At 37.9% G+C, this 22,427-nt stretch overlaps 1 protein-coding gene and 1 long non-coding RNA gene across 3 annotated transcripts; one reads left to right on the top strand and one right to left on the bottom strand.

The window, feature by feature from the left end:
- The first annotated feature begins 2,496 nt into the window (after positions 1 to 2,496).
- On the top strand, positions 2,497 to 10,119 carry LOC133746072 (probable rhamnogalacturonate lyase B). The gene is made up of 15 exons (XM_062174236.1): positions 2,497 to 2,648; positions 5,334 to 5,455; positions 5,544 to 5,603; positions 5,711 to 5,824; positions 6,036 to 6,155; positions 6,233 to 6,380; positions 6,798 to 6,968; positions 7,264 to 7,419; positions 7,567 to 7,673; positions 7,875 to 7,965; positions 8,690 to 8,831; positions 8,940 to 9,096; positions 9,227 to 9,343; positions 9,461 to 9,587; positions 9,715 to 10,119. Exons 1-15 carry the CDS (start codon positions 2,607 to 2,609, stop codon positions 9,961 to 9,963), a joined length of 1,923 nt encoding a protein of 640 aa, XP_062030220.1. The 5' UTR covers positions 2,497 to 2,606; the 3' UTR covers positions 9,964 to 10,119.
- A 4,466-nt stretch (positions 10,120 to 14,585) lies between these two features.
- On the bottom strand, positions 14,586 to 16,626 carry LOC133746076 (uncharacterized). Of its 2 annotated transcripts, none has more exons than XR_009863926.1 (2): positions 16,516 to 16,626; positions 14,586 to 15,999 (listed from the first exon to the last, which is right to left on the bottom strand). It is a non-coding gene; the product is annotated as an uncharacterized LOC133746076 (long non-coding RNA). The 2 variants fall into 2 exon arrangements; XR_009863927.1 differs by having other exon boundaries at positions 16,491 to 16,616.
- Between the last annotated feature and the right edge of the window lie 5,801 nt (positions 16,627 to 22,427).

The following is a 22,427-nucleotide window of genomic DNA, read 5'->3' as shown; positions in this document are numbered from 1 at the left end:
TTAATTTTCATACCTATACTTTGAAAAATGTCATAATGGTACCTGAAGTTTTGGCCCCGACCTAATTTCTGTACCTAGCAACAGTAAAGTCGTCAAGGGCGTTAAATTTTGAGGGGTAAATCTGGAACTTCAGGTATTCTCAAGGGAAAATCTTCTAAACAGTGTCTAAACTTTTTCAGACTATTAATTTTCATACCTATACTTTGAAAAATATCAAAATGGTACCTGACGATTTAAGCCTGACCCAATATTCATACCTAGGAACAGTAAAACGGTTGACTCCGTTGAACAGTACCAGAAAAGTATGCCAATAACTACCGTTGGGTTCAAACATTGCCCCCCAGACCTCGAAGTCGAAGTCAAAGGTCTTTGTCTTACCTCAGTTGAGAGCAGAACTCAGCTACCTACCTCAGTTTTCTATCAGGAGAAAAAATTGAACTCGGGTTCTTTACTCCTAACAGAAGCTCTGGTACAAGAAGATATGTTGGAATTCGCTATTACAGATCGAATCCACAATGTGAGGCGTCAACCACCCAATTATTCCCTCTCAGTGATGGCTTCGCCGGCAACGCGATCTTCTCCAGCATCTTCTCTGCTTCGATTTCAATCAAAAATCCCAAAACCCACAATCCAAAAAATCAAATTCAATTATTTGCAGCTGAAATCAATTTCAATTTTTCTTTTTTTGATGGGTTTGGGAGAAGACAACAGAGAAGAAGCATTGAAAGTGGAATTACCAAAATTTCAGATTCCTTTGCTATCAGACTCGTCGGATTCCAACATAAAGCATTGAAATTTCCTTGTGCATCCACCCGAATAATCTCCATGATTCCAATTATCTGGTGAACTAGGCTTAAAACCGAGCAAACACTTGCAAACCAAACCATTTTTGCTGTTATAGCTACCAAAATTTCCACATGCATCTACCTAATCACGACTTTTCTTTCCTTCTTCTCTGTTGTCTTCTCCCAAACCCATCAAAAAAAGAAAAATTGAAATTGATTTCAGCTGCAAATAATTGAATTTGATTTTTTGGATTGTGGGTTTTGGGATTTTTGATTGAAATCGAAGCAGAGAAGATGCTGGAGAAGATCGCGTTGCCGGCGAAGCCATCACTGAGAGGGAATAATTGGGTGGTTGACACCTCACATTGTGGATTCGATCTGTAATAGCGAATTCCAACATATCTTCTTGTACCAGAGCTTCTGTTAGGAGTAAAGAACCCGAGTTCAATTTTTTCTCCTGATAGAAAACTGAGGTAGGTAGCTGAGTTCTGCTCTCAACTGAGGTAAGACAAAGACCTTTGACTTCGAGGTCTGGGGGGCAATGTTTGAACCCAACGGTAGTTATTGGCATACTTTTCTGGTATTGTTCAACGGAGTCAACGGTTTTACTGTTCCTAGGTATGAATATTGGGTCGGGCTTAAAACGTCAGGTACCATTTTGATATTTTTCAAAGTATAGGTATGAAAATTAATAGTCTGGAAAAGTTCAGACACTGTTTGGAAGATTTTCTCTTGAGAATACCTGAAGTTCCAGATTTACCCCTCAAAATTTAACGCCGTTGACGACTTTACTGTTGCTAGGTACGGAAATTGGGTCGGGGCCAAAACTTCAGGTACCATTATGACATTTTTCAAAGTATAGGTATGAAAATTAATAGTTTGGAAAAGTTCAGACACTGTTTGGACGAATTTCCCTTGAATTTTTGTTGGTATATAAAGGAAGAAAAAAAAAAGGGGCAAGTTCACGTTTCCTTTGGACATAATTTTCAATATTGGCATTGGATTGCATATTGTATTCCGGTGCACGCATCACGCTTGTAAGCAATTTGCAACCATTAGTGCTTTATCGGTTGGTGTATGTGATTCTCGATGTGACCTGCATGTTGCAAGATCACATCCTTTCACCGTCATATATATTTGCTATCGAAGGTGTAACATATGGAACTACATTTTGATGTGGCCCAGAACAGATGCATATGCTTGCGCAGTTGGGCGACCAACGTTGAATTGTCCCAAGTTTTCATCATTTGTTGAGTCTAATCAAACCTATGGGAACTTCATGAAAATTGAGCTTGAGCGAGATGTTACTTTTACTAGCATGACTTCCAATGCAGTCAAGCAAACTTAAGCTTGAAAATAAGCTCCCTTGAGTCCGTGACCTTTAGCCTTTAAACAACAATCCAATATCAACATCCAGATCTCCTTTCAAAAAAAAAAAAAAACCATCCAGATCTTATTATAGAACATAGACAGAAGACTCCAAATCACGGACATTTTTGGTTTCTTATTACAGACTCGTTCACACGTATTTGAAGATGTTAGCAGATATTCCTGTGTCTTTTGATCGAAAGCTAATAATTGAAGAAGGATACAAAGAACTTCAAGCATTATACATGAGTAAATGAAAACCACACGCAAAGGAAAAGTAAAGAAAGAATGCTTCTTTTAATCAACCCCTAAGTTGAACCCAACCATCTAGGGGTAGGGTAGGTAGGATATATTATATATAACAGATTAATGAAGAAGCAATGTGCATATCTTTCATAAAATTCAGTTCTGCCTATAAACCCATATTGAGATTTCATAGGGAGTCTTCACACAATGTCGTCCCTGGGGGTGCAATTGCATATTGAGGACGATCATGTAAGTCATATATACTTTAAGTTTTTCGTTTTGTTTAGTTCTTATTTTTTTGTAATCTGTGTATGCATGGCTATATGCATATAAATTGTATATATGACATGTTTGTTAAGAAAACATGCGTATAAATCCTGCTAAAACCGATAAGTTTTACACAATTAATTAAATAAGTTAAATATTTAGAGAACTTCAATCAAATTTTCATAATTCTGGTCAATTCATCAAATAAGTTTCAAGAAGAAAGCAATATTATACATATGTAGTGGATAATGATCAAATGATTAAGAAAAAGAAAAGGAAAAAAAAAATTAACTAGGAATACTATAGCATGTTTTACTAATTAACTGGTAATCGCTCATAGAAAGTTCATGTATTAGACTTTTGGAGAAAGAATGATGAGTTTTTTGTTTTGTACAACTTCTGAAAGAAATTTAGTTTTATTTGTAATTATCAATCACATACTGAAATTTTAGTGACAGAGATTAAACATACACTGTACTTTCACTTAAATTCTTTTATATATGAAAAAAAGTGTCAGCTTTGGATTATTAATTTACGAATGGGTAGATATATTAACATGTTGAGCTAATGGATTGTTTTTTATTTACATTGGATTGAACTTTGAACTTGAGGTTAACATATGTTTATCACACAAAGTTTAGTATACTCAACATCATGTTGATTTTAACAAGTAAGCATCTTGGTCATACATTTTGCATTAATTTTTCATTTTTCTTTGAATTAAATACTGTTTAGTTCCAGAACTTTTATTGAAAAAAAACACTTCAATGCATGTCCTTCTAATTTCACACACTTCAATGCATGTCCTTGTAATGTCATATGTTTAATCATTGTAATCTCAATTTTAGACCAATAGATTCATTCTTTTACTCTCAATCCAAAAACTCCGTTAAATTGCTGACTTGGTAATTTTTTAATGCGAAAATGTTTATACCCTCACTTCTTCTTTCATTTTTAATTTTTTTTCTTCTCTTTTTTCTTTTATTTTTCCCGTTTATCTCTTCTTCTTCCACCTTCAAGAGTTCAAGGGTGTATCTGCTTTTGGCTTCGGCCATTGTTCCTTGATAAATATACAATACCATGAATCAGATCAAACGCACGACAAAATCATAACACCAATGTATTAATAGACAATTCTAATCAAAGAAGATAAACTACCAGAGACGGAGAGACCATAAAGAATGGTTCTTTCCAAACATTTGAGCTAAACATATTACACTACAACCCCAGATTAGATTTTGCAATAAAGAATGGTTCTTTCCAAACAACACAGCAGATTAACAACAAATGGTACACAACCCAGAAAAAGTCTCACACAAAGAAACAAACTTTTTACAGAATTCATATAGATTCACACATCCAAGAACAGATCAAAACTCCAAGATACAAAACAGAACGTTGTAGAAAAAGCTGCGAGCTTCATAATGAGGCAAAACCAGATCGAAAAGACTGACCTTGATTGCCGAAACCCACCACCAGATCTTAGAGGAATGTCGTCGCTAAACACAATATTCTACTACAATCCCAACCAAATAAACCAGCCCAGATAGCAGTTCAGCACAATTTGACCAAGATAAAGACTTGGCAGTTGGTACTTGGTACCTTTGGCTTCTCCCACACTCTGTCAGATTCACTCGCCGGTAGACCCGACGCTCAAGAACTTCACCCAGATTTCAGCCCAGACATCCGATCAGTCCCAGAACCCCGACGCACTGATCGGAGCCTTCTCCACAGTCACCACTTTACCAGTACTCTCTCCGGATACTTCTCCCTGATTCGACAAGCTGCTGCTTGCCTCCTCTCCAGACCGTGTTCTTTCTTGAACAAGCTTTTGTCATTGGCCATGGCTAAACTTGCACTCCGACCTTCCTCTAAATTGACATGAAAAGAGAAAATCGATTAGGGTTTTGGGGATTGATAGGGAAAAGTGACAATCAAGAAGGAAATCTGGAGCGACTCGACGACCGGGGCCGCGGATGACAGGCCGGAGTTGAGGAGGAGGCGGCAGAGGTGGTTCTTGTTCTCGGCGTAAATCTGGAGCCTGGGGCCGGACTATCTCGTTTGGGTTAAGACTGTGTCCAAGAATCGAAGAACCAAATGATGTGAGAGTGTGGGTTGAGATTAAGAAATGTGGGCGGGAGGTGGTGGTTGGGAAAAAACTTAAATGCTACAGCTAGTTTTTTGTCAGTCAAACTCAAGACCTTATACTTATAAAGAGGAGACTGTGTCACTAGACCAAATGGTATTGGAAAAAGATGTTGGGGGGTTTTTGGAGAAGTGGTAAGCAGAAAAAAATAAAATAAAATATAAAAAAAAGTAAATTAAAAAAAGAAGTGAAGGTATAATAGACATTTTGGTGAGAAAAAATTACCACGTCAATAACTTAACAAGCTTCTGGATTGAAAGTAACTGAATGAACTTATTGGTCTAAAATTGAGAGTACAAATATTAAACATGTGAAATTAAAAAGATATGAACTGAAATGTCTTTTAGTAAAAATTCAGAGACTAAACAGTATTTAATCATTTTTTTTTTTATCAATCAATATTAGATGAGAAAGGGGTTCAAACTTGAGGCATTTTCTACAAATACCAAAAGAAATAGAACTACCAATACACTAACATATACCAAATAACAAATATATTATGTACACACAATGCTCTGCAGGTGATTATGGATAACGGCACACTCCAAGTTACATTATCAAATCCAGGTGGAATTGTTACTGGGATCCATTATAACGGCATTGACAATTTACTTGAAGTTCTCAATGAAGAGGATAATAGAGGGTACGTGCATGTGTAATTCACCTACTTGAAACTATTTATGGTTCATTTTCTTTTAATGATCGTGCTACTATGCTTTTGAATTTTAAAGGTACTGGGACCTTGTTTGGAGTGAAACGGGAAGTATCGGAACAACCGGAACCTATGATCGGTACGAGACTACTAGATAAACCCTAACATATGATATGGAAGTTTCTATAATTCCACATTTCCACATGTGATCGAGATTTAACTTGCTTGTTTATCCATTAATTGCAGAATTATAGGAACAAAATTCACGGTTATAGTGAAAAGTGAAGAACAAGTAGAGATATCATTCACTAGAGAGTGGAATCACGAGGACAAGAATGTCCCGCTAAATATAGACAAAAGGTTTGATTAGGTGATGCCATAGATAATCTTTTTTTTTTTTTTAAAAAAAAAAAAAAACCCCACCCCATTCCCACCCTTGATGGGGCTCGAACTCCTGACCTCTTATATATGAGATCAAAGCCTTAACACCCCACCAAACACACACACCCTACCATAGATAATCTTTGTATACGTACTATACGATATGACAAAAGAATGATATATTTGTCAGGTTTGTAATGCTTCGTAATTCGTCAGGCTTCTACTCGTACGCCATCTACGAGCACTTGAAAGAATGGCCTCCTTTCAACCTTCCCCAAACCAGGATTGTGTTCAAGCTCAGTAAAGAGAAGTGCGTATTTAGCCATGTTAACTCTATTATCTATATGATCAATTATTTACTGCTGTCATATATGATTGAACGTACAGGTTTCAGTACATGGCGATAGCTGATGACAGGCAAAGAAACATGCCCCTTCCTGACGACCGATTACCCGAAAGATGCCAAATCCTAAATTCAGATTTCCCAGAAGCAGTCCTTCTTGTCAATCCTATAGAGCCACAATATAAGGGAGAGGTAATATATACGTGCGCGCACACACACACAAACTAACCCCATGTTATCTGCTATATTTATTTTTAAGAGAAACTCTATCATTGCATTACAAAAGTCAATTACGTGTACCCATGAAAATTATTAATAATTTTCAAAATAAATTCAAACCCACTGATTATAGATGTATATATACCACCTAGCTAGGGTTAGCAATTCATGTATTTTCACCGAATTAAAACATTTCTTTTTCGGATTTACCTATATTATGGTGACCTAAATATCTTATATGTGTTAAAGATTTAAAGGCAATGTCCCATAAGTTTAAAATTTCAGGTGTAAGAAATGAGAAAGAAATATGCATTTCCACACACATAGTAGCCACCCGCTTGTTTCGTGTTAGATTCCTAAAAACAAAACAAAAATATAATAAACTTTCAGGTGGATGACAAGTACCAATACTCATGCGAGAACCAAAATTTGCGGGTTCACGGTTGGACATGCATGGACCCTCATGTAGGGTTTTGGCAGATAACGCCTAGTGATGAGTTCCGATCTGGCGGACCTCTTAAACAGAACCTCACATCCCACGTCGGTCCTATTTGTCTTGCAGTAAGTTGAATGAACTTTATACATTAACAATATTTTAATTTAGGGTAATGAAGCTCTTGACAGTACTTCTGAGTTCTGAAACAAGCAACTATATATCAATTCCATGCTTCTTTTAGAAGCGCTTCGATAAGTGATCCAAGGTTTCATAAGTACTAAATTTTTTATCGAATTCTTTGTGCTTCTCATAAAGAGTTCTGATATATAATCATACAATCAAGTATGCTTATTCAAGAATCTTGAATCAATTAAGATGCCTTCAATATTAATGTTGATATGATACTACTATATAATTCAGATGTTTCTGAGTGCTCACTATTCAGGAGAGGATCTTGTGCTGAAACTTAAACCAGATGAGCCATGGAAGAAAGTTTTCGGCCCTGTTTTTATCTATCTTAATTCTGCATCTGATGCAAAAGATTCATCACCACTCTGGGAAGATGCAAAGAAACAGGTTTTTATTTCATAATTTCTTCTCAATTATTATTAGGAGGATAAATTTGAAAACAGAGAATCAACAAGCTAGTTTCAAAAATATGGTACTTTTCTTTTAGTCCACATTTTCATTCTTAAGGTTAAGTGCGTGTTTTCGACATTTCAGATGATGACAGAAGTAAAAAGCTGGCCTTATGAGTTTCCAGCTTCCACTGATTTTCCAACGTCAAAGCAACGGGGTAATGTTAGTGGTAGAATACGTGTTCGAGATAGGTACTAATTTAACTCGGTCATTCTTTCTCTGCTTCTTTTCCTGTTAATCTTGTTGGCGGTTATATCTAATCTAATTAAGCACTAACATGTTGTTAAATTAGCTTATTAACAAAGTTGAGCAAATATAACGAAGTAGTTTATATATTTCGATTTCTGATCAAGTTAGTTGAAAATCTTACGTAAAGGGTAATGGTTGTTTAGCTTTGTTAGCCACGATCACATACTCAGCCATCGTGCTTATGTTGGATTGGCACCACCTGGAGATGTTGGATCATGGCAAAGAGATTGCAAGGTAAATTTATTTTTAAACAGTCTTTCTTAAAGAATACTTTAAACAACATGAAGGGGTACATTATATATGCATGCCTTATTAATCTTATAGTTCGGTATTGGCTTACTTAATTAATTATCGCCTCATTAATTACTTTTTATATAATTAAATTAATTGTGACATGCATGCGAGATTGAGATATGTAATTACGTACCCTCTTTACCCTAACTTTTTCCACCCTACAATTAGTAATCCAAATGGTATAATTTATCTCATTGTGTTAGTATTCTATCAAAGAATTTAAGATTAATCTCTTCCAATATTTTCTGCTATTTAAATCTCCTACAGCTGAGGTTAGTATATATTTTGGTATCACTATCACATCAAAATAGTTTATACATGCTTAGGCATGTTTTAATCACAAAGTTAATGTTAATTGGAAACTCGATCTGTTACATTTCTTCATGTCTATAAATGTTGCCAATGTGACCAAGAGAAATGAGACATATTTAGGGTATACCAAATAAAAGAGTTTTGATTTATCCATTGCACGAGCTGCTGGATCATTAATTTCGTGTCACTAAGGTTTGCCTTGTTAATTTGTTCTTTATTGTACACCAATTTTGGAGTTGCTTCTTGTTTAAAATAGCTTCTTTATTCTTCTGTAGACATCCACACTAGCTAATTACCTTCTAAGTCAATTTTCTATGCAAGCTTGACAATTTTATATTTTACTTGCTAGCAGGGTTACCAGTTCTGGACTAGGGCAGATGCGAATGACTATTACTCTATCAAAAATATACGCGAGGGGAACTATAATCTCTACGCGTGGGTTCCTGGGTTTATTGGAGATTACCGCTATGGTTTAACCATTAACATAATTCCAGGTCTACTTCTCTCGTGTTCTTTTTTTTTTCTTCTGAAATTTGATGAATTTACGTAGAACTAAATTAAAACTGATCGATATCATCCCTATATGCACATGCATTGAGCAGGTTGTGATATTGACCTTGGTAGTCTTGTATATGAGCCTCCAAGGGATGGACCAACATTGTGGGAAATTGGTTACCCGGATCGCTCTGCTGCTGGATTCTATGTTCCCGATCCTAATCCAAAGTATATCAATAAACTTTATGTAAACCATCCTGACAGGTGAAGCTCGAACTTTGTTATATTTGAGCATTCCATGAAACTTTAATCTAGTCACACCAATCTAACTTCCATCAACTTTTTTCTATATGTCTGAAGTTTTGTGTCCTGACATATTTTGTTACACTTGAAGGTTTAGGCAGTGGGCGTTATGGGAAAGATATGCCGAGTTATATCCTAATGAGGATTTAGTTTACACTATTGGAACTAGTGATTATACTAAAGATTGGTTCTTTGCTCAAGTTACCAGGTCAAGTTCTTCCTATATATATTCTCAAAGTTAATGTCTAAATAGAATTTGGTAATCCCATTGATAAAATATGGAAAAACTCATAGCCTTACCTAGCTTCAAGTTGTTGGGTAACAGGAAGAACGATGATGGCACATATCAAGGGACGACATGGAAAATCAAGTTTCAGCTTGACAATGTCAGTCAGACCAAAATCTACAAACTTCGATTGGCCCTCGCTACTGCAAATATTGCAGAATTACAGGTCAGTAACGCTAGAGCGACCATATTTTTAGATCCACTTACGTACATTAGCTAACAACATGGAGTGCGGTGGAGATATACACATGCTAAAGCTCTGATCTGAGGTTCTTTTTTTTTTTCAAATGAAGATTCGCATAAATGATTCCAAAGCAGACCCTCCTCTGTTTACGACCGGTGTGATCGGACACGACAACACAATTTGCAGACATGGAATTCATGGTCTCTACCGGCTGTATACAATAGACGTACCCGGCACATTGCTTGTGAAAGGTGACAATACAGTGTTTCTAACGCAAGCAGTGAGCACCAGCCCTTTCGTGGGGATCATGTATGACTATATTCGTTTAGAAGCCCCATCATCTTCAACTTCCGCCTAATATATATCTACATACTTGTGTTTCTCAAAGAACAAAACTTTTAAGCATAGTGTACCATAAGTTGTTGACTTCGTTTGTAAATGAAGTGAAATATCGCTGCTGTTGTGTTTACTTTGTTTATTTCTGCAAAGATTTGTTGGTTCACAATTCGCAATTATATTTTATCGTAGCACTGTAAGTCTATATATATATATATATCAAATGTGTGATGCGAAGTAACAGAGAAAATTAATGTTTTTTAGATACTAATTAATCCTAGAGGATGGTAATAATGAACTGGAAACATACAAATTCCATACCACAAATAAGAAAGGATGCATGTTGTCTAATATATATATGTTATACATGTGTGTGTGTGTGTGTACAAGCAGAGCCAACATCCTATGTATGTGGTGAAATATGAAAGGGTGTACCCAGCAAATATATCCTGGTGTAACCAGAATAATTTTTTTTTCCTCAAATTTCCAATTTTACCCCTATTTCTAAAAGTCAAACGCCAACCTCACCTCCCCTGCCCCCAAACTCTGCATCAAATGCGGCTTATCTTTCTTGGTAATCCATCAAACGGAGTTTGGCGAAATTCTCTCCGTTTGACGAAATTCTCCAACTGAGGTTTTCTTTCCTCAGTCCAAAAACACCCATGTTTCATGTTGGAATGATTCAACAGTTTATTAAATTCCAATTAGCTTGTTGAGAATTTTCATTGGTGTGTTATCGTCCCTATATGAAAGAATTCCATGTCAAAAGAAAATTACAATTAATCAAAGATCCAATTGATTAAAAGCAAGCAAGTTACTTGAAGCGATATAAGAAGGAATTCTCCACAAACATCTTGATGAAACGAGGCAAAAAAAGTTTCATTAAGAACTAATTAGGTATATATATGATCGTTTCAAAAAAAATTAGGTATATATATGATTGCACTGAGCTTTCACTAAATTACAACAGATATATGTCCAATTTGAACAACTCGAACTATTAATCTATACATGTATAGACAAATGATCGTAGAGAGACCACAAACTATGGTTACTTGGAAGAATTTTGAAGCGGAGCCGAAGTGGAATCATGACGACGGGGAAGTTGGTGCTGGGTACAACTAGGGGTGAAGTTGGAAATAAATGACAAATTTTTGTGTGCTGGAAATACTAAGAAATTTGTTGGATTTATTTAGTAAGACCCAATATGATATACTGGGGAGTTTCTGAAAGTTCTAGAGAGGAATAGTGAAACGAAGAGAAAATATCTGGAAAATGAGTCTTATTCAATTGAGCTGGTACAAAGAAGAGTTTTTATAGTACTCAAGAAAACGCCTAAGCTTGACACGTGTCAAGACGGCTGTGGAGCACTAATGAACTAAAGCATGCAACTAAACGTAATTAACATAGGCTAATTATCCTAATTGCTTATTACAAAACAGTAGAAATTAACTAAAGCAATTAGCTAAACAACACAATCCTAAGACCCTCCCTCAACTTGATGAGGGGATAGAAACATCAAGTTGCTGCAGAAATAGTTGTGTTGAGGAGCACAAAGTTCCTTTGTAAACAAATCTGCAGGTTGCTTTCTGGAAGTGACAAATTGAAGCTTGAGTGATCTAGCTTTGACTTGATTTCTTGTAAAGTGAAGGTCCACTTCAATATGCTTAAGCTTGGAGTGATATACTGGATTTGTAGCTAGTGCAAGAGCTGATATATTGTCACAGTATAAAGTAGGCACATCAGAGAGAGTTGTATGCAGATCACTCAGGAGATGAGACAACCATTTAATCTCAGAGGTGGTATCAGCCATGCATCTGTACTCTGCCTCTGTAGATGACCTTGAGACAGCAGATTGCTTCTTACTGCACCAGGAAATGGGAGAATCATTGAGCAGAATGACAAAACCTGTTGTGGATTTCCTATCATTGGGATCTCCTGCCCAATCTGCATCACAAAATGCTTTGAGATATAGTTGTGTTGCAGTGGCACTTGATGCCCTCTTGAAGTGTATTCCATGCTCCATAGTACCTTTAACATACCTCAATATTCTTTGAGCTGCCACAAGATGAGAATCTGTAGGAGAGTGCAAAAATTGACACACAGAATTCACTGCAAAAGTGATAGCAGGCCTAGTGAAAGTTAGGTATTTAAGACACCCCACTAAGCTTCTGAACAATGAGATATCATGATCTTGTAAAGGGAATCCAGCATCCTTCATAAGCCTTACACCAGATTTACAAGGTGTCGAATGAGTGTGGCAATCATCAAGTCCAGCCTTGTGTAACAGATCTCTTGCATACTTAGATTGAGAGACAAACAATCTAGAGTTGAGATATTTGATCTCAATGCCTAGAAAATAATGCAATTTACCTAGGTCTTTCATATCGAACTCCTGTTGAAGAGCAAGTTTGACAACAGCAATGAGGTCTTCACAATCACCAGTCAGAATGATATCATCCACATATAGTAAGAGGAACACTCGAGCGGTATCTGTGAGTTTGACAAACAAGCTGGGATCTGCAAAAGATGGAGTAAAGCCAATTGAAGGTAGGAAAGCAGTAAACCTCTCATTCCATGCCCTAGGTGCCTGCTTAAGACCGTACAGAGATTTGTTTAATTTGCACACAAGATTTGGTGCATTCTGATCAACAAAGCCTCCCGGCTGAGTCATATATACTTCTTCATTCAGGTAGCCATGCAAAAAAGCATTCTTAACATCAAGTTGGTGAAGCTTCCAGTTATAATGAGCAGCCAAGCACATAATCAATCTAACAGTAGTGTGACGCACAACAGGAGAAAAAGTTTCTTCATAGTCAATTCCAAATTCCTGGCTAAATCCCCTTGCCACAAGTCTGGCTTTGTGTCGAGCTATGGATCCATCTGCATTTCGTTTGACTTTGAACAATTACTTACATGAGACTAGATTCTTGTTTGGAGGCAAAGGTACAAGGGTCCAAGTATTCTGCTGTATCAACGCATTATACCATGAAAGTTCTAGAGAGGAATAGTGAAACGAAGAGAAAATATCTGGAAAATGAGCCTTGTTTACACATTCCCTGATAGAGTATTCTGCCCTGCACTTTGTCCTGAATGACACACATAAATTCATCAAACCAGACACTACAATTGTTTTGTTTACACAATTGATAGATAGAGAGTAAATGTGCTGCAAGTTCAGGAATTAGTAGCACATTATCAAGTAATAAGGGTCCCAAAGTAGTGCTACCAGAATGTGTGATTTTAAGGTGATTACCATTACCAACTTGCACAGTATCAGTTGCAGGGTAAGAGACAGCATTATCAAGAAGTTGAGCATTGCTTGTCATGTGGTTGGTGGCCCCTGTGTCAGCCAACCAAAATTGAGGTGCGAGATTAGATGCTGCAAGCATAGCAGTCCCAGTCACAGGTTTAGAAGATTGTTGTTGCTGCTGACCAGGGAAACCAATAATGAAGTAGCATATCTTTCTGCTGTGTGTCCTTGTCTCCCACAATACTGACATCCAGAATTAGAATAGTTGTTGTTGCCTTGTTGATAGTTCGACAGGGTTCTGCAGGTCTTAGCACTATGACCAATTTTCCCACAAAGTTGACAAATCAAGGGACCAGCTCCAGGATTAGCAGTGTTGTTTCTGAAACCAACAAAGTTGTTCTGAGCTCCAATAGCATTGTTCGAGTTAAAACCAGCATTAACAGGTGATGCAATGCCTCTTCCAGCATATTTGAAATTTCTGTTGCCAAAATTGGCAGGTGGTCTAGAATTGCCTCGTCCAGCAAAGAGACCAGTCATACCAGCATTGAAATCAAACACAGGATACGGTGTGTAGGGATTGTACCCATAAGAAACAAGAGACATAGGAACAAAGGAACCTTGATGTGAAATCGGAGCAGGAAGAGGAGCTTGTGTTGGTGGTTGAAAACCTGGTGGAACACTAGGTGCAGCATATGAGGGCTGAGACATGGCTGGTGCAATATTGGCAGATGTAGATGAAATATTTGATGTTGAGGTAGCTGGTACAGGAGTGGTTCCAACAGGAACAGCAGAAGCAGTAGAACCAACACCATCAGAGTTAGTCTTCACCAACATTGCAGTCAAGAGAGTTTGCAAACCTTGAGTTTCATTGCCAATGTCAATCTCTGCAGGTTTGAGTAAGGTTTTAAGTTCACCAAGTGAGTAGCTCACAAACTGAGCTCGAATGACAATTTTAATTGCTGCAAATTCAGCAGGCAAACCTCTTAACACAGTGACAACAATGTCTTCATCATCAATGACAACTCCTACAGTTTCGAGAGCATCCTTAGCTGCTTTAATTTTGTCCAGGTAAGTCTCAATATCATCATTCCCCTTCCTTAATTTTTGCGAATTGGACTTGAGTTGGAGGCAAGGTTCTAAAAATCGCTAGGCGCTAGTTGGGCGGTAGCCCGGCGCCTAGCGCCTAGGGGCCTAGGCGGGAGACTAGGCGGTTTCTATTTTTTAATTTAATTTAATTTTTATTACATATAATTATGTAAATAAAATAATAAGATCTTCAACCATTAATATATTAGTCTATTACAGCCTATTGCATCAGTGCCATCTAATCAAATAATCAACATGTTGAATTATATATTTATTGAACTAACATAAGGATGTCTTTGGGTTAATTCATTCAACATAGCCCTCTTTTTATTCAATTTCTTTTTTGACAAATAGTATAGAAACAAAGTCTAGTGGGCTAGAAGAGACAATGGGTCAGTGACCAAACCCATGGAACAATTAAGGAAAAAGTGGAAAACATATCAAACCTATCTCAGCCTTCTTTTCTCCTTCTCCTCTCATCATCCGCCTCCGACCCCAAGTCCCCAACTGAACAGTTGTCGCCCCACACCCTTATATGATTCCACAATTTCTTCATCTCAATGATTTCAAGGTTTCCCAGGTATTGATTTTGAAAGTTTTGTGATGGATGTTTGATTATATGATTGAAATTAAATCAAGATGATGTTTGGAGGGAGTGAGGGACAAATCGAAGTCGTTGAGGAGAGAGAGAATGAAGGATCAGAGTTGAGGAGAGAGAGAGTGATGGTGAGAGGACTCATAGGAGAAATCAGAGAGAGTCAAGAGGACTCAGAGTACAAACTAGAGAGAGAAAGTCGAGTCGTCGAGCCTGGAGAAGAGAGAGAAAGTGAACAGATATGCACCGCCTAGCGCCCAGTTCACCACCTAGAACGCCGAAACGCCCGCCTTCTCCGTCTAGGCGCACGTCGAAAGCCAAGCCGTTTTCCCTTGTCGCCTAGCCCAAAATCGGGGCGGTCAGTCTGCGCCTAGAGCCTAGACGCCTCCTAGGTGGCCGCCCAGACTGATTTTTAGAACACTGGCTGGAGGATGTTTTGTCTATTTGGAGCTGCAAATTTCAGCTTGAGTCTAGACCACATATCTTGAGCAGACTTGCTTCCCACAGCACAGACCATAGCCACAGTGCTCAATGTTTGGCCCATCATGTTCACTATACTTTGATCTTGTGTTTTCCAGGCAATGTACTCAGCATTGGGAACAGAAGTAGTGCCATCAGAGGATTGAGTGAACTGTGGAGGACAAGGAGTTGTACCATCCACAAATCCAAAAAGATTTTGACCTCTAAGGAAGGACTCCATTCTGAACAGCCATGTAGGGTAATCGGTCTCATCAAGTAAGATGTTAGGCAAGTACACGGTAGTCTGAGTTGTGGCAGATGAAGCAAATTGAGGAGCGCGTGAAGTAGTCATGTTTCCACTATGTGCATGAGATCACAGGTCAGTATGAGCAAATCACAATTGCAGAACACATCAGCATAACAGTTTAAGAAGTTTTGGCTAGGTTCAAAATCTCATTTTGCTGAGAATTAATTGCAGCAGAGTACATCAACACCTCATACAGTATCTTCAAACAGCAATAGGATGTAGATGAACAGTACTCTTGAGAGAAATCAGTATATGAGCATCATTGCAGTGAGTATTATGAACAGTTTTTCCACTTCAGGCATGAAAATGAACTTCACACATCATTCTAATCATCCTCATGAAGTACAAGAGCTTCGATCTACAATATAATATGACTAGGGAGAGAAATCAGTATATGAGCATCATTGCAGTGAGTATGAATAGTTTTTCCACTTTAGGCATGAAAAACGAACTTCACACATCATTCTAATCATCCTCAAGAAGTACAAGAGCTTCGATCTACAATATAATATAAGCTAGGGTTTTGATAACAAAGATATCAACTCACAGATCCAAAATCATCCTTATGAAGTACTAGAGCTTCGATCTACAACATAATATGAGCTACGGTTTTGATAACAAAGATATCAACTCACAGATCAAAAAGAAGCACAAATCTAGTCAGTTTTAGCTATTTTTTAATGAACATACGCAATTTCTGAACAATCTGAGCTTAATTCCAAGTATCGATGTTATAGAATAGTACAATCTTGTATCAATAACCATAAAATCTTCAGGATTCGAGTCATGAACTTCTCAATTTCTTCAAAATTCTTTGAAAAAGAAACTTATCTAAATCAGAGATCTCACACAAGAGGAAGAGGAGGATGAGCACCAGCTAAGATTGTAGATCAAGCACGAAGATCAACCACGATCGCAGCCTAGGCTCTTGATACCATGAAAGTTCTAGAGAGGAATAGTGAAACGAAGAGAAAATATCTGGAAAATGAGCCTTATTCAATTGAGCTGGCACAGAGAAGAGTTTATATAGTACTCAAGAAAACGCCTAAGCTTCACACGTGTCAAGACAGCTGTGGAGCACTAATGAACTAAAGCATGCAACTAAACGTAATTAACATAGGCTAATTACCCTAATTGCTTATTACAAAATAGTAGAAATTAACTAAAGCAATTAGCTAAACAACACAATCCTACAAGTTGACAAAGAAATGTATGCTATTTGATGTGTACTACAGTAATCTACATGCACCAAAGGAACTTGTTATAAAAAATTAGATATACGAACAAGTTTCTCGACGAACATTCAAAATCAGATAAAGATTATAATATTAGCTCTGTATGAGGCCTCCGTAGTTTATGAAGTGACCTTGAGAGGGAAAATTAGGTTTCGTGTGGTGTTGGCGGTGACCTTAAGGTCCCCAGACCAGGCAACAGCAGCGTGATGATGACGGCGTGGTTGGAAAAGGCGATGCTCCTGCAGGCTTCTCTTTTGACGGCGTGGTTGTGTTTCTTTCTAGGTGTAGCTCGATAAACAGATTGAGGAGCTGCTCAAGGCTCCGATAGCAGCGGTCTTTGGCTGAGACTGTTATACCATTTACCAAAATCTTTAACTTATTACAGTTACAATTAGTAAAAAATGATTTTTACTTCGTGGGTTTCTACTTTACGTTTAGGGGACAAAGAGTTGACTTTTTCTTTGACCCGATAATTTATAAAATTTCTTGTGGAAGTTGTAGAATACATTAAACCGAGTTCATAGACTTGAATTTTGCCCAAAACGGAGTTTGTACGGAAAAGTTATAATAAAAAACCCTAAGTAACTATTCTAGGTAATTGTGGATATATATATATATATATATATATATATATATATATATATATATATATACAGATCCTATCTAGAGCGGAGCTCCGCTTTGAAATTAACGTGTGAAGTTTGAGTTTTTGGTCACTTTTCGGTCGCAGATCCACATCTCGACCGTTCAGTTTTTAGATACTAGTGTATAGATCATCTCTGCAAATTTTCAGCCAAATTGATGATCGTTAAGGTATCTAACTCGCTTAAACCAATGGACGGACTGAATCTGTCAACTTGAACCGTACTAGCTTTACGGGAGTTATCAATGCCTTAACGATCATCATTTTGGCTGAAAATTTGCAGAGATGATCTATACACTAGTACCTAAAAACTGAACGGTCGAGATTTGGATGTGCGACCGAAAAGTGACCCAAAACTCGAACTTCACACCGTTAATTTCAAAGCGGAGCTCCGCTCTGAATAGGATTTGTATATATATATATATATATATATATATATATAGAATCATTCTCAGGTGCGGATATCCGCACCTAAGAAAAAAGGTGCGGATTTCCATTTTTTCCCCACTTTCCGATCACATTTTCACATCTTAGCCGTTCAGTTTTTAGGTCCTAATGTATAGATCATCTCTACAAAATTTCAGCCAAATTGGTGATCGTTAAGGCATCCAAAACTGCATTTTACACGAACGGACCGAATCTGCCGAACCGGAACCGTTCGTGTACATTGTTGTAAATTGCAGTTTTGGATGCCTTAACGATCACCAATTTGGTCGAAATTTTGCAGAGGTGATCTATACATTAGGACCTAAAAACTGAACGGTTAAGATGTGAAAATATGATCGGAAAGTGGGTCAAAACTGGAAATCCGCACCAATGAAAAACTGCGGACGTCCGCAGTGGAGAAGGCCTGTATATATATATATATATATATATATATATATATATATATATATATATATATATATTGAGGTTTCTACTTTTGGAAGAGAGAGGGTTTCCATTTCAGTCAACCACACATCAAAAGGCCCCGACTTGTTTTTTCTTTTACGCTGTACGGACCCGAAAATAGATTTTAGGCGAGTTCTCCGCCGTCCAACAGCCGCTGAGCACGCCACTGGTCACAAAATGATCCTTTCTTCCTCCTCTTCCAATCCATGTAAGTATTTCCCGTTGAGAAGCCTTGAATCGAGCTAATTGAAGTGGGATTGTTCAAGTCGGAGTTTTGCCGATTTTGTTTGGGTTTCCGATTTCCGGATGTTTCCGGCCAGAAATCTTGGGGGGTTTTTTTTTTCTAAGGAGGCACTGATCACTTTGCTAACCCTCTTGTAGCTTGAATCGACCAGATGAGGAGAAATTAAAGAGGCGCAGTTAGGGTTTGTCAGATTTTTGCTTTCGGGCCGATTTCCAGCCAATTGGTTGTGAATTGATTGTTGTTGCAGTAAAAGTTGTTCTGTATGTTGTGGAAATCATTTTGGTGTAGGTGGTGTGGCCGGATGTTGGTGTTGGTGTTGGTGCGGTGGCGCGTGAAGGCACATGCAGCCACTTAAAATGCTTTGTTTTAGCTTATAAATCATATCCTGGCTCCTGCAATTAGGAACCTTTTGCCACACTTTGTGTTAGAAAATTCGAAATTAGATATTGATCGAGAAGTGTTAGTTTTGAAATTATTGGGTCAAACTCGATGGTATCCTTATTGGATTGTAGCATGTTAAAAGAAGATAAAGGAATGCTAGAAGAGGATTTGGGGACAGTTAAATGGTTGAGAATCTTGGATTTCAAGTATTAAGAACCTTAAATTGGAAAAGTCAGGTTTAAGGAAAATTATGAGTAATTTGTGTTATTAATATTTTGTGAAAGAAATTGTCGATTTAAAACTTTTCCCGTTTTATTATTTATACGCTGCCAATTTGTACAGGACGTAGTGAGCACTCGAGTGAGGAGGATCCCTGCAGGCAGCAAGCATAGCTGTGAGGCTTACCTGTGAGTAGATGTTAGCATTGAAGTCACCCTCAAGTGCAAGAGGTACAAGTTATAGAATAGGGGATTAAGTAAGGATGTCGAACCCACGAGGATTGGTAAATCCTTTCCTAGCCAGGGAAAACCTAAGGAAAAACTAGAAGAATATGCAAATGTACAATCACAAACAAAGGCTCACAAGTGAACCAAAGTTCATGGTGAGTATGTGCAAGATGGTGTGTAGAGATTTGATTTTGATTTTGAGATTGGTTTCTGTTCAAATTGAAATATAAACTAAGCTAAACTAAACAAATTGTTATCAAATGGATGGGAGTTAGGGCATCGGGTTTCACATTTTGCCTCCCTTGCAAGCACTAAAGCAATTGAATATGAATGATGCAAAGCAAATTGTCCAACTACCCTCTTAGCATCCCTCTTAGCATCCAGATAGGACTACTAAGGCTTAAACCCCTTTCATTTTATTAACTCTAACCGGATAAGTTTAGAGCTAACTACCTATAGACAAATTCAATTACCGGATAGGTCTCAATCATTTGCCCCTAAATGCATAAAGCTTAGAGTTTAGATAACCAAGCAAGCAAACCAATCCTATCTCTAGGTGATTTTAGCTCACTACCCTCACATGCACACATGGTGTGCTTTCATGCTCCCTTTTTGCCTAAAGGTAATCAATCTCTAGGAGAAACTTCATGTCATGGCAAACACATAACTCAAATTGATTAGGTCTAAGTAATGCATTCAACTATTGACTTAGCATGTGAGAATGACAACATGAATTTGCATCCATTTATAAACAAAAGCATCAATACAAGCAAGTTTGGCTAGGGCTTTCAACCCTAGCCCCAACTAGTTCACTATTCACACATAGCTAGATACACAAGCTTCAACATTCTATTAAACATCAAATACATAAAGAGATAGGGAGTAAATGGTGACTATTGATGATGCCGGAAGAGGTGGTGGAGATGGGTCACCAAGAACATGATGTGGTGGTAGTCACCTCCTTCTCCTTGCTCCAAGCTCTTGATATTGATAAGAATAGCGAAATTTGGAATCTCTAAGGTGAGTTGTGGAGGAAATGGAGGTTGTAGTGGAGGAAATGGAGGTTGTAGTGGTGGAAATGGTGGTTTTAGTGGTGGAAATGGTGGTGTCTTCTCTAGAGAGAAAAAAGGATCTTGGATAGGATGAAGATGATTGAATGGAGTCAAGAATGCTGAATAATGAGTCTTTGGCCTCTCTTTGATCAGCCTTTGTGTGTCATCTTTGGTCCCCAAGTGTGCAAGAGATGCTCTTACACCATTGTCCCCCAAATTGTCCCAAATTGGCAAGGTGACAAAAGGACAAAGTGTAGGGAGATATTTGAATTTCAAGTGATGAGATATTCTCACCACCATGGTCCTCCTTTGCTGGAGAAAGGACCCTCCATGAGTGCCGGCTCGCCAGAAAAGTTCGCCGGAAAAGTCGATTTGCAATTTTCTTCCAATCTCCGTGTCTTCTTCCACTAGCTTCAAATCTCCGCATTTCAAGCCTCAAATAGTCATTTTATTCTCAATGCAAGGTTTTCTACAAATAAAATGAAATGGGAAATGGATTAAAAAGAGTAAAAGAGCATGGAAGACAAATTAATCAATTTTCATAATTATGGGGCACAATTGCATAAGTAATTTGTGACTCAACAGTAGACCTTTGCTTTTAAATTAAATTATTCATGCAGTACTAAATCTTCGATTATGGTTTCAACTTGAGATTTAAAATATTTGATTAAATGTGATTTCATTGTTATCGAAAGGAAATGAGTTTTAAAACGTGACTTGACAAGGAGGCTATCGTATGTTGCATGCATGCATTACTTGGTCGGCAGTAATCTCCAGGTAATAGTCTGATCGGCAGTACCCTCAAGACTATATTCCGGTCGGTAGTACCCTCCGATATGTCATCTGGTCGGCCGCACCTTCCAGATGTCATCAGGTAGTTAGTCGGCAGCACCCTCTAACTATCTGTGGTTAGTCAACAGTACCCTCTAACCACTACCTCCTAGATTCCGGTCGGCAGTACCCTCCAATGCGTCATCTATTCAATAGTATCCTCCAGATGGCATGAGGTGACTAGTCGGCAGTACCCTCTAGTCATCGAATGTTTTACACTGAACCTTGATTTTAAAATGATGGATTTGAATGGTGATTTTACTACGCTGCATGCCGGATTTAAGATGAAGAAAATGGGAAAGAATTCAGTTTACTTTTATTTCTTTAGTAAATTACTTTATTTTTGTCCACTCACTCTAATGGTTTTCAATGCTTTTCCCTAGGTCCTTTGGTTTTTCAACTGCCCAGATTTCAGATTGTCGAGGTCATGCGTTCAGGAATTCAAAGCTTAGGATTCATCGCTTCCGTTTTGACTGTAGGTTATTACTTAACCTACTTATGTAAGATATCAGCTTAATTTTCGTAGTATTTCTATGATAACCAAACTTAAGTTGGAAGAATGTCTAATACCTTAAATTGGTTGTTATGGTTGTGCTAAGGTGAATTACTATCCGAAATGTAATATACCTGGAATGTATATATTTGGGATATACATTTTGGTGTCGTGTTGTTAGTTTGAGCTTCATGTCAAAGTTTTGTTAAATTTGGGTAGTCCAATTTTAGGGGAAGTTCTGCCGAATTTTCGATAAAACTTTACCTAAGGTGGGCCCCGCAGGCCCGTTCGGTTTTTGTTAGAGAATGTTGAGGGTGTAGATCTGGGGGCGTAGTTCGGTGGGTGGTGTTTCTCTCTCGTGCCGGTGTGCTGCATTGGAGGGTCCTACAGCAGCTACATCGGAGATTGTTGGTTCTAAAGACGGTAGCCATCTGCTTTTGCTGTTGATCGCGGTTGATTGAGTCCAAATTGGGGTCAATGTTTCTTCCTTAGACCAAGATGATGGTGGAGGGTCGAGTCCGGCCGCCGGAGTGGTGACTGACTGCAGCTATCTTAATGGTTGGTGCTAGT

The sequence above is a fragment of the Rosa rugosa genome, chromosome 4 (assembly GCF_958449725.1).
Source record: "Rosa rugosa chromosome 4, drRosRugo1.1, whole genome shotgun sequence".
In the NCBI taxonomy this organism is placed as follows: Eukaryota; Viridiplantae; Streptophyta; class Magnoliopsida; order Rosales; family Rosaceae; genus Rosa; species Rosa rugosa.
This window is presented reverse-complemented; position numbering and strand designations above follow the sequence as displayed.